Source organism: Globicephala melas, chromosome 1 (assembly GCF_963455315.2).
Source record: "Globicephala melas chromosome 1, mGloMel1.2, whole genome shotgun sequence".
In the NCBI taxonomy this organism is placed as follows: domain Eukaryota; kingdom Metazoa; phylum Chordata; class Mammalia; order Artiodactyla; family Delphinidae; genus Globicephala; species Globicephala melas.
This window is the reverse complement of record NC_083314.1, coordinates 75,452,756-75,466,099: the sequence shown is the minus strand read 5'-3', so window position 1 is coordinate 75,466,099 and position 13,344 is coordinate 75,452,756. Positions and strand designations below refer to the sequence as shown.

General features: G+C 39.0%; 1 protein-coding gene across 6 annotated transcripts in view; it reads right to left on the bottom strand.

Moving 5' to 3' along the window:
* Window positions 1–13,344, bottom strand: part of GON4L (gon-4 like) — an 85,439-nt gene that overhangs the window by 21,293 nt on the left and 50,802 nt on the right. For all 6 annotated transcript variants that reach the window (XM_030842168.2, XM_070044202.1, XM_070044206.1 and 3 more), the window contains 7 exons: window positions 12,064–12,104; window positions 11,361–11,464; window positions 8,871–9,069; window positions 8,261–8,347; window positions 6,959–7,130; window positions 5,337–5,481; window positions 4,075–4,225 (listed from right to left, as the gene is read on the bottom strand). In XM_030842168.2, the coding sequence (XP_030698028.1) occupies window positions 4,075–4,225; window positions 5,337–5,481; window positions 6,959–7,130; window positions 8,261–8,347; window positions 8,871–9,069; window positions 11,361–11,464; window positions 12,064–12,104 (899 nt within the window). The remainder of the gene's footprint in view (window positions 1–4,074; window positions 4,226–5,336; window positions 5,482–6,958; window positions 7,131–8,260; window positions 8,348–8,870; window positions 9,070–11,360; window positions 11,465–12,063; window positions 12,105–13,344) is intronic.

The following is a 13,344-nucleotide window of genomic DNA, read 5'->3' as shown; positions in this document are numbered from 1 at the left end:
ATGTACATTTCAAGTACATTTCCCCATACTGGAACCTATGAGTTTCCAAAGTAAAGTTTATCAAGCACCTTGCATAATTAATGAAACTAGACACATACTGAGGCATATTGTCATGAAATTTCAAAACACTGGAGAAAAAGGAAAAATCCTACATACTGCCGGAGGGAGAGGAAAAACAACTGTTACATAAAGGTTCAAGAGTCAAAAGGAACATTGTGAAAATGACTCTACTACCCAAAGCAATCTACAGATTCAATGCAATCCCTATCAAACTACCACTGGCATTTTTCACAGAACTAGAACAAAAACTTTCACAATTTGTATGGAAACACAAAAGACCCCGAATAGCCAAAGCAATCTTGAGAACGAAAGAAGGAACTGGAGGAATCAGGCTCCCTGACTTCAGACTATACTACAAAGCTACAGTCATCAAGACGGTATGGTACTGGCACAAAAACAGAAATATAGATCAATGGAACAGGATAGAAAGCCCAGAGATAAACCCATGCACATATGGACATCTTATCTTTGATAAAGGTGGCAGTAATGTACAATGGAGAAAGGACAGCCTCTTCAATAAGTGGTGCTGGGAAAACTGGACAGGTACATGTAAAAGTATGAGATTAGATCACTCCCTAACACCATACACAAAAATAAGCTCAAAATGGATTAAAGACCTAAATGTAAGGCCAGAAACTATCAAACTCTTAGAGGAAAACATAGGCAGAACACTCTATGACATAAATCAAAGCAAGATCCTTTCTGACCCACCTCCTAGAGTAATGGAAATAAAAACAAAAATAAACAAATGGGACCTAATGAAACTTCAAAGCTTTTGCACAGCAAAGGAAACCGTAAAGAAGACCAAAAGACAACCCTCAGAATGGGAGAAAATATTTGCAAATGAAGCAACTGACAAAGGATTAATCTCCAAAATTTACAAGCAGCTCATGCAGCTCAATAACAAGAAAACAAACAACCCAATCCAAAAATGGGCAGAAGACCTAAATAGACATTTCTCCAAAGAAGATATACAGACTGCCAACAAACACATGAAAGAATGCTCAACATCATTAATCATTAGAGAAATGCAAATCAAAACTACAATGAGATATCGTCTCACACCAGTCAGAATGGCCATCATCAAAAAATCTAGAAACAATAAATGCTGGAGAGGGTGTGGAGAAAAGGGAACACTCTTGCACTGCTGGTGGGAATGTGAATTGGTTCAGCCACTATGGAGAACAGTATGGAGGTTCCTTAAAAAACTACAAATAGAACTACCATATGACCCAGCAATCCCACTACTGGGCATATACCCTGAGAAAACCAAAATTCAAAAAGAGTCATGTACCAAAATGTTCATTGCAGCTCTATTTACAATAGCCCGGAGATGGAAACAACCTAAGTGCCCGTCATCGGATGAATGGATAAAGAAGATGTGGCACATATATACAATGGAATATTACTCAGCCATAAAAAGAAACGAAATTGAGCTATTTGTAATGAGGTGGATAGACCTAGAGTCTGTCATACAGAGTGAAGTAAGTCAGAAAGAAAAAGACAAATACCGTATGCTAACACATATATATGGAATTTAAGAAAAAAATGTCATGAAGAACCTAGGGGTAAAGCAGGAATAAAGACGCAGACCTCTTAGAGAACGGACTTGAGGTTATGGGGAGGGGGAAGGGTGAGCTGTGACAGGGCGAGAGAGAGTCATGGGCATATACACACTAACAAACGCAGTAAGGTAGATAGCTAGTGGGAAGCAGCCGCATGGCACAGGGATATTGGCTCGGTGCTTTGTGACAGCCTGGAGGGGTGGGATGGGGAGGGTGGGAGGGAGGGAGACGCAACAGGGAAGACATATGGGAACATATGTTTATGTATGACTGATTCACTTTGTTATAAAGCAGAAACTAACACACCATTGTAAAGCAATTATACCCCAATAAAGATGTTAAAAAAAAAAAAAAAAAGAGTCAAAAGGGCATCAAATTTCTAAAGAGCCAGCACTAGAAACTAGAAGAAAATGGAGGCCTTAAAATGTTCTGATAAAAGTGATTTTCAACCTAGAATGTTAGACCCACTGAAGTGGGAGAATAGAGACATATTTCAAACTTTTGGTGTTGAATAATTATAGATTCATAGACAGGTCTCATGTACACTTGTTACATAGTAACAATAGTTACATATACAAACCAGGTATATAGTACAATAGCAAAACTAGGAAATTACATTGGTCATGTCATGTCATGACAGACAATGAATACAAGTAGTTTAAACCTAAAAATTTGTTTCTCGAGCACTCTTCCTCAGAATACTACTAGGATGTGCTACACTAAAACAAGGCAAAAATGATGTGGGGTTCAGAAATAAAAGGATCCAAAGCAAGTAAGAAGTGAAATGAATCCCCAGGATGATGGTGAAGAAAAAGCCAGAGAAGATGTTAGTGCAGCAAGCCAAGAGAGCAACATGGGTAGAGTGGAACAGCATCAGAGTGCTCTGGGAAGGATTTCTTCAGGGAGATGAAAATGATAGCAGGACACCTAAAATATTTGAACACACTGAAAAGAGATTTATAAAACTGAAGAAGACTTTAGTGTTGAACTGGTAATACATACATAATAAAACCAAGTCCCACTCATCCTCAAAAAATGCAATTATTAACACCAAGAGAAACAAAATGTCCAGCAGGAAAAGCAAAGTAATCATGATACACTACATAGCCCAGCTGTGAGAAGCTTTTAGTCGTGCTTATAACATAAACTCTAAAAACAATCTAAGTGGGCTTCCCTGGTGGTGCATTGGTTAAGAATCTGCCTGCCAATGCAGGGGACACGGGTTTGAGCCCTGGTCCAGGAAGATCTCAGATGCCACGGAGCAACTAAGCCCGTGCACCACAACTACTGAGCCTGCGCTCCAGAGCCTATGCTCTGCAACAAGAGAAGCCTCCGCGATGAGAAGCCACGCACCGCAATGAAGAGTAGTCCCCGCTCACTGCAACTAGAGACAGCCCACGCACTGCAACGAAGACCCAACACAGCCAAAAATAAATACATTTATAAAAAAATAAATAAATAAAAACAATCTAAGCAAAACTGTGATATAATTATAGCGAGTGGTGAGACTATAGGAGTGTGGAGAGAACTAAGTCTTCATCTTCCATGGTTTCAGTTTAACAGAGAAGGCCTAAATCCAAAAAATCAAGTGGAGACTTCCTGGTGGTCCAGTGGTTAAGAATCTGCCTTCCAACACAGGGATGTGGGTGCGATCCCTGATCGGGGAACTAAGATCCCACACGTCACAGGGCAACTAAGGCCACGCGCTCTAGAGCCTGTGAGCCACAACTAGAGAGCCTGCACGCTGCAACTACTAAGCCCGTGTGCCACAACTACTAAGCCCGTGCACTCTGAAGCCCGCACGCCACAACTAGAGAGAAGCCCACGTGCTGCAATGAAAGATCCCACGTGCCACAAATGAAGATCCCACATGCCACAACTAAGACCCAATGCAGCCAAATAAAGAAATATTAAAAAAAAAAATCAAGTGGTAGCAATTATAAGCATGCTACCTAGATATGGAGGTAAATGTACCATCACCCACAAAAACCTTGCTTAGCAGGAAATAGGGAGAAAAACTACTTTCTTTCATGACAAGTCTCATAGAACTATTTGATTCTTTAAAGTATACTTTATAACTTTGATATAAGTATCTAAATATAAAGAGTTAAGGAGAAGGATATAAGTGGACTGTGGCCTACCCTTTGAAGAAGGTTAGCGTGGGAAAAAAAGAGAGAAAATGAATAGCTAGAGGAAAACAGATTCGAGAAGTATTTTAAAATTTGAACAATTTTATTTTTAGGAGAAATATCTATAACAGAGGAAGAAGATGACACTCCAGAGGAAAATAATGAATCACTGTTCCTGGAAAGGAAAGAGGGCAATTAACCTAGTGTGCAGGTGGGAGGAACTAGCCTTAAATAAAAGGCTATTCATTGAGACTAAGCAAAAGAAAAGGAATGGCTGCACTCAGGCGAGGTCTCCAGTAGAGCATGCAGGGAGCACTTACTTTAATGATGTTGTCAGGAGCTCTGTTCATGTTGAGGTTCTTGATTCTCACTGTCAGCTGGTGGGCAGTCTTGCAAGTGAGAAGGTACTTGCTGATTAGAGGCTTAGGAAACTCGGTCCCTTCAAAGTGCTTCAGTCCTAAAGCTAACAAACTGAGAAAGGGGCAGTGACACTCAATCTCACCTGACAGTCCATCCCGCTGAAAAGCCTCCCAGATGAACTCCACATTCTATAACCCACTTTTTCCACGTCTAATTCTCGTACAACTTAATGGCAATTCAATAGAAAATTTCAGATATTTACTGAGTGCTAAGAAGTACTACGTGAATAAGACTCAATGAGGAGTTCCCAATCAAGTGAGAAGAGGAAAAACCAGGCATAAATCACTAATAAATGTCAGATCATGACGCACTTTATACTAATAACACAAATGAAATTTGAAGGAAGAAGAATGGCTCTAACAAAACTAATATAAAATGAATATTGGGCACCATGTTAGACATATTAAACAGCACCAACACTACCTCCCAACATAACATATTCAATTACAGTTACCTATGTACATATTTGCTGATGGCAGTGGGGAAATACAAATCAAGAGCCATAAAAGTGTTCATAACCTTTATCGAATAATCTCACTCTTGAGAATTTACCCAAAGAGATAAACTGGAAAGATTTTCAAAAGCTCTATGCGCAAAGATCCTTGGTGAAGCCGCACTCAGAACAGCTAAACAAGGGGCGGGGGGGCGGGGGGGGGGCAAGAGTGGCAAATAAAAGGACTATCATAGGGCCATTAATATTGCCTTAAAAGACAATATACAGAAACAAAAATAAGACAATGTTACAGCATGGAATCTGACAGAAAAAACAATTTCAAGAAGATGTTAAGTTAAAAATAGCAAAACAAAATTACACTTATATTGCCAATAATTATATAAGAAATGCAAAAAGAAAAATCATTGTCTTGGGGTGGTTAGGATAATGGATAAAAAAATTGTTTTCCTTTGAAAATTTTCCTCTAACAGTATTACAAGGCAAGTTTTTACAATAAATAAAAGACAAAAAAACAACTTAAAATGTTTCAAAAATGTGTATGTCATTCCCTAAAAAAAGCAGTATTTGGCACTGCTGGAACAAGCACATACTACAGAACTGCGCCCATCTACACTGCTTTTCTTTTTGTCTTTTGTGTCCGTTCTTTATCATACAGGTCTTCTCCTTGGGATATTTTGTGCTCTTGTTCACCTCACAGTAAACCCTTACTTGTCCTCCGCCTTGGTGAAGAAAATCTTATCCTGGGGATTCTTTGCCTTCAGAGAACACACTGGAAGTAGCTCTGGATACATGAAAACCTTGCTAGTGGCTAGGATCCAAGCCACTTGCTTTGGCAAACAGGGAAATTCATAGGCTGTAAGAAAAAAAATCCTGATAAATGAAATTCTAGAACAAAAGCCGGCTTCACAAAAGCTTCTGAATGCATTTTTGCATTTAGATAGAGCCACCCCTACCTAACGTGATGCCCTTCCACCCACATACCCCCCTCCCAAAAGTTTCCACAATCTTTCTCAGCCTAACATATACCTAAAAGGAGTCCCATTCAATGCTATTAAAAGTTGATTCTCTTTTTCTTTCCTGTGTGGAATACTTAACACACTAAGTAACATAAGCACTTATAAAGTACCTAGTAATACCTGGCAGATAGTGTATGCTCAAAAAATTTTTACCTCCTTCCCCCTTTAAATCCTTGAAAGATAAGTGACCTTCAACAATGCTTTCTTTCTTCCAGGATAAGATTCCAACTTCTTTAATCTCCCTCACAAATCTGGTATTCCAAATTTTATTTTATTTGATTCTTACTTAACTTTCATTAAGTTCTCCCAGATTCCTCCTGAGGTTGGGAACAAAAAAACCATAAAGAGAATGAGACAATTCAGTCTCATTCATTTCTGTCTTGCTGTCTAAGCCTCTCAATTCCAGGCACTTCTGCCTTTCCAGAGATAAGCACCACTGTACAGCCATATTTCTCCTTCCATAAATGTTATTTTTATATCCCCAGAAGAAAAACACAGGACACTATATGTATAAGTTATAACTGTAGTCTGGTGTTAAATTAAGTTTTCATTACCAACATATAACTAATAAAGTAGTTTGAGATCAGTGTCTATGACATAATGCACTTAAATTCAACTATATTCAATTTAACTATAAGAGTCAGGGATTTAAAATCAAATCCAAAGACAAACCCAAATCCACAGCAAAACACAACTAATTTGCTAAACTAGGAACAAATCAGAAGCAAATATTTAGTTTAAGGGAACAGCAAATATTTTCTCAAAAAATACTAAACCAATGCAAAGTAGAAACCAAACCTGCAAATTTCTTTAAAATATTGAACATGGTAAATGTACAACATCTCTAATTTTTTCCTAACTCCCATATCAATGTTTCACTCAAAATGGAGATATCACTAATAATCATTATGGGAAATAAAATGATCTTAATGAAGAAGTGAGTAGAAACCTAAACACAACCCAACTTTACCACTTGACTTCCAACTTTATCAGATACCAGTTTGTCTTGACCTGACTCCTAATACTTACCCTCATATCTACTTAAGTCCAATTATTAGCAGGAGTCCCACATCTCTACCCCCGACAACCCTGCCCTGTCCACTGCCTCCATCCCTTACTTAAGCCCAAGTATTATCACCTAATTCTAGAACTTAGATAATGAGCACAAAGGGAGGATAAAAGAGAGAAGGAAGAAATTACAAACACCCTGTCTCCTCCACCCCTAGGAAATTATCCCTAGGAAATTATCTATGGGATAAGACTCCCACCTCTCACTGCAAGTAAAAACTTAAAGCGGACACATCTGTCCCCTACCAGTCTTCTTGACAGTTTTACGAGGACTCCAGTCAACGCTGACATGTGTGTTGAAGTCTTCAATGAGCTGCACAGCTCCCATCAGGTTACAGGGTTGGAACAAGGTCTGAAACTTGGGGTTGAACTGATGATGAAGGGCGATGGAGCTTTGAGCAAAGGTTCCCAGCTCTTTCTGGGAAAACAGGACACAAAGGAGATCTAAGTTCCAGAAAATTAGTACCAGTAGCCCTTAGCCTCTAAGTGAAAAACTGTCCTTCCTACAATAGTATAAAAACAGGTAAAAATCATTATAAAGTCTTCCATAATTAACATTTTGCCATTAAGACTGTTCTTTTGCCGAGTCCTCAGATATTTGGGGATTTGTGATACACTAATTTGCTCTTGCTTTATTCTCAGTCTGAGTGTTCCTCAGCCTTTTGGATGCATGGTCTAGCTCCCCAGCTAGAATTAAAATTCTCAAGAGTGAGAGCCATTACTTAATAAAAAAATAAAAATTTTAAATGTCTTCATTGGTTTCTCTGAAGAACAAAGTATTTCTCATGATCCTCTGAACACAATAAGAGGGAAAATAACACTCTGCTGACTATCGAAGGAAGCTCAGACTACTAGCCAACTCAAACTCCAAAGAGACTTACCCAAGAGGCAAAGAATATCCTCATTACCTACCCCAAAGTTCAGGAGCAATTTTTATAGGATTTTAACACATTACTGACAGGTGGATTTTTGCAGAAACTAACGCCTGTGGCTATAATACGTCTCTGGTCAAAAATGTGTTAAAATTTGAATTTTTTTCTTTTTGGCCACGCCCTACAGCTTGCAGGATCTTAGTTCCCCGACCAGAAATTGAATCTGGGCCCCGGAAGTGAAAGTGACGAGTCCTAACCGCTGGACCTCCAGGGAAATTCCCAAAATTTGAAATTAAAAGCCCTTCCTCCAAAATATTTCATAATGCCACGAGCAAAATTAATTTTATACATAAAACACTGATATTGAGCCTAATAAATAATGAATTCAATAAAAAGAAGAGAAGTACCAAAAGCCCAAGATGAGTGGATCTAAAGGTAAGAGAACCCAATAAAAAGGTAAGAGGAATAGTCTTAAGAAACTGAATACTCTCTGTCCTTTAATGGGAACCAGTAACTTATGTTTTATCAGCAAGCACGTGAAGCCATACGAACAGCTACCAAAACATGCAGGAGAGAAGAATAAATGTAGCTTATGATGAGTCAACATTTATGAGAAATGACTTCCAAACTAACTGCATACACAATTCTTTAGAGTTAGGGATATCTGAAACCTTACAAGAAATATCCTGGTGGTACTGGCCTCCGAACTGAGACTGGGGTTGGAGGTGGCGAGAAGGTGAATTTGCGTCAAGAGCTGCACATGCTGGGGAGGGAAAGAAAATAATATAGTGACATGTTATGATGTTGTCATTTCAGGAACCCAGAAGACTTTACCAAGATGTTAGTGACTTTAGCATATATGTTTGGCTTTCTAGAGACACTATGAGAACAACATAGTATCTTGGTATGAAATTTTTTCTCAAATATGTTCCACTTGAGCAAAATGACAGAACCAGAGGAAGTTTAACCTCAAGCCAGAGGGACTAAGATTAGAAAGAAGAAAAAACTACTCTGGCAATAAGGCTGTTAAATTCAGAAGGGATTACTAAAGATTCTTTGAAATCTATCATGCTGAATACTATCAGGGTCCTTACATGCATTCTTACCTGAGACATGAACATGATGACATTTCAAGGTCCTAACTGATGTGAAGATCCTGCGGTCCTGTGGTTTCAGTGGTTATCAAGACACCTATTTCCGACTTTTCCAAAGCTGCTAATTTAATGTTTGGCTTCGAGCCAGGCCATGGGATGGTCCAATATTAACATTACCAAGAAGAGTCTTACCTGCTGCATCTGCTGCTGGAGTCTCCTCCTCTGTGCTGGGTCTAGAATCAGAGTCTGATGAACTTTCTCACTCTGGGGCTTAACCCTCTCTACCTCCTGCTGCTGTTTGGCTGAAGATTTCCTCATCTTCAGCTGTTCAAGTAGCTCCTTCACTGTGCGATGCTGCTCATTTAGCAAGTTGGCCAGTGGTTCCTCAAACCTATCCTCAACAGGGAGATGACTGGATTTGAATATTTCCCTGGGTCCACAACACACCCAGTTCCTTCTAATGGTGGGCTAAGCAAGTCTGAACAACTTCCATCTACTGCTAATCCCCAAATCTCACTTTAGCCGATAGGCAAACTCCTATCCTACCCAAATCTTCTCCCAAAGTTGTTAGCATAGATTCAAATAAGATGGTTCTGAATCGCCCCCCATCCATTCTTCTACATCAGTCTTCTAAGTAATATCGTAATGAAGGGGAAATTAAACAAAAATCTAAGAGTAGGGAAGTGTCTGGATAACAAAGCAGCCAAGGAGCTAATGGGAACCCATCATTTTTCATCACACTGACAGCCAAATTAATCTCAGACTTGTTCTTAATGGTGACACAGAATCTTCTCCAAGTTTTCTAACACTACCCTCCTACCCCTACCTCCTGAGAGAGAGAGACTGTGTCTGGGGCTGAAGTAAGAATCCAAATACCTAGCATGCTAGTTCTGAGGTAGAGGCAGAACAAGACACTCAAGTGATTAAGCAAGAGCTGATACTCTGTGCAATCAGGACAAGACCTGCTCAAGTAGGTATGACTAGCAGGTTATCATAATTCAAGAAATCCTCCAGAATTTAGCAATAGTTAAATGATAACAATCTTTATCCCCAGAGGCTGTTGAAAAAAGTTGTTTCCTTTTACAGTATTTACTGTGAGTATGGGCTGACACAGGGTGAAAACCTAAAGACACAGGCCTGTCCTCTGTACAGTTTTACTGAGAATTGAAATCTCTTGATTATCTGCATTACTAGCAGAGGAACAGAAGAACAGAAACATGAAAAATGTAGATAATGCAAAAAAAAAAAAAGCCTGCACCTGATTTTAAGAAGTATTACTTGGATGGGTAGTTGATACGGGGAACACAGGTAACTCACTTTCCCTGTGATATTTTACTTAATCAAAGATTAAGCTAGGTTTGCATTTCTAGCTGAAAGAAAAGCAGCAGCAGCCCATGCAGATCAACTGAACACCGAAAGGTAACTGAATTGGAATAAGGATTTTTAAGTAGTTACATAATGACCAAATTTTAAAAATTCATACACAGAGTTGACTAGTGGAACTGAAATATGTTTACAGATCAAATCCCATGATAGTAAGTTCCCAGGTTCTACTCTGCTACACTAGAATTTTTTTCTATGAAATATGGTGTGAAATAAGTGGGTCGAATACAGACTCTAAGAAATTTTGAAATTTGTTCTCAAAAAAAAAAAAGGTAAATATGTGAGGTGATAGAAGTGTTAATTAACTTGATGGGGGGAATCCTTTTACAAAGCATACGCTTATCAAATCATCAAGCTGTACACTTTCAGTATCTTACAACTTTATTTGTCAATTATACCTCAACGAAGCTGAAAAAAAAAAGGAACTCCTGAGATTTCTGTTGTGGTTATATTATGGTATTTATTGTAATGGAGTATGACTGATATTTCTGACTTTTACACAATGATTAGTATACCTTGTCTTTTTCACTAAATTTCCAAGTTCCCTGAAGGCCTAGCTTTCAGGTGGATCCAAAGCTCTCTAGTTAGGTAATGCTGTTAAGTTAAAACACAGGACTAATTAGAGACTATGTGTCTTTCAGTTTTGCTTTGTTCCATGCATGGCACAAACCATACCCTGACATCCAGCCAGTCACCTAACGACAGTATGCTGCTACTCAGAATGGATAGCAATAAAGTACGGATAAACTATGCAAACTCATCACAAAAGTGGGGGGAAAAATTTAAAGCCTCTACTCTCTGGGTGGGACAATGGAAGTGCTAATTTAAGTGAAGAGGGCAGTACACACATTTCAGACTCCAGGGCATTACTTCAGGTGCTTTATGGTTTGCTCAATTAATGCCTTGGTGACTAACAAAGGTTCATTAACATTTACTAGATGTTAACGACAAATAGAAAAACAAAAGGGACATACTGGATATTACAATTTGGGATAGTTTCTGTGGCTGGCCGCATAGAGTCCTACACACCTCTCCAGCACCACTCACCTGGAGAAGCTGCTATGGATGCCAGCTACTGCTTTTTCTCCCTTCCCAAACAGGTACAGCTTGGTCTATAGCTGCACTGCCCCATAAGGAGACTTATTCACTTGACACCTAACACCCACAAGGGACTCTGCATCCTAATATCAGTAACAGCAGGTAGTCAGGGATGGGAAATTGTTAGCTAAAATTTCTCCAAACCTTTTCAGACGTACACTTTTCCTCCATTCTAAGTCTCAAGGTCTTTGGTTAGCCTACCGTAGGGCTTGAGGGGTGTTAAAGTTGGGCCGAGGCTCAGCCACACATTCCTCCTCCTCTGGGCCATCATCTTCCATGTTGGAGAACCCCATCTCATCTTGAAACTGAGGGCAAAGGAAAAGAAGGATTTTCCTGGGGAATGGGCACGCAAAGGTCACTCTAGCAGTGAGAAGGGAAAGCAAAGACTAGTTTACAGGACTTTAATAACGCTGGCGCACAGAAAGAGCTTGCATTAACAACCTTTCTCACTTCTGGGCTCGCACAATCCTGCACATGGGGTAGCTATTATGCCAGGAAAAAAGTTTCTCAATCAGGCAACTTGTAATGGTAAACACAGAGCATGGATAACTTGAAATGATCAGAATATCTTTAAAGAAATAAATTTATGAGAAAGGTAACTATTCGGGCTCAGAATAATCTAAAATTAGTTTGCAATCTTTGAGGATGCAACATGTGATAGTGAAGAGTCCATCCAAAAGCCTGCAAGGAAAACTTTATTAAGAATAACCTACATATGGATAATCAAAGTTTATTACTTAGCAAAAATCTCCTGTCACTATATTCTCTCCTGGGTGGACTGAAAGGGGAATGGGCTTGGTTCACACCACCCTTCTGGAGAGAGAGGCCCTGAAACCAAAGGACAGAGCTTGCTGGAGAATCCACTTTTACTATTCTGAGTTCTCATTCGAAGATCATTACTCACAGTTTCAAACAGCTCTTCCATCAGTTCATTCACTTCCTTTTCTGCAAAAAAGTCAAACGGTATGCTGTTGGCACTTGTTTGTTTCATTTTGCCACAGGGGGATTTCCAAGAAAATTCAATGAAAGTTGTTTTCAGCAAGGCTTTTAACAAAATCCTCATATCTATCCATCATTGACTCATTCATTTAAAAACATTTATTGAACACCAACTATATGCCTTAATCCCTAGTTCTAGATGCTTAGATACATGACAGGACTTTACTCTCATGAAGCTTAAATTCTAATGGGAAAACACACAAAAACGTAAGCTAGATGATTTTATAATGAGATAAATGCAGAGTTTGTTGGCCCATCCTACTGAATGGAGTCAAGAGAGAAGTCTCCAGCAGTGTGTCATAGGACCCTACCTTTGGACCTGAACTATTCAGCAATCCCATCAACAACCTAAAACACCCAGAAAACACACTTACCAGACCTGTAAACGATATAAAGCTGAAAGGGATTGCCAGACCAACTGATGACAGATTCAAAATTCTAGGTTTTCTCAAATTAACTGGATGAAACATAATGGGCATAAATTTAAAGTCTTACATTTAGGATTTTCAAAAATCAGTTTCTTAAGTGCACAAAAAGGTAACATGGCTCAGAAACAATTAATCTGAAAAAGATCTCAATGTTTTGGTTGACCTTAAGTTCAATATGACACAGTAGCTCCAAAACAGTGCTCACAACCAAGAAGGCAAGCATATCACTGAATCAGAGCAGTCTCAGGCTCTATCTAGAGGACTGTGAACATTTCTGTAAAAGCCCTTCTTAAGAGGGCATTAAAAAGCTAAAATCCAAATGTTAGTGAGGATGTGGAGCAACTAGAACTGTAAAAAGAATGTAAAGTGGAAAGCCACTTTGGAAAAAGGTTTGGCAATTTCTCAGAAAACTAAGTATACAGCTACCTTATGACCACTGATTCTTCCCCTAAATAGCTGACCCAAGGGAAATGAAACATTTGTCCACAAAACCTTGCACAAGAGAGTTCAGAGCTATCTTTATTCAAGATAGCCAGAAATTAGAAAGAACCCAGGTGTCCATCAACACCTGCGGATTGATGAAAAATAAACAAATTGGTATATTTATACACTGGAATCCTACTCAGCAATAAAAGGGAAGAAACTAATGATACAAGCAATGTGCATGAATCTCAAAAACTTTATGCTAAGTGAAAGAAGCTGTATACAACAGAACATATACTATATGATTCCATTCACATAAAGTTTTAAAAGAGGCA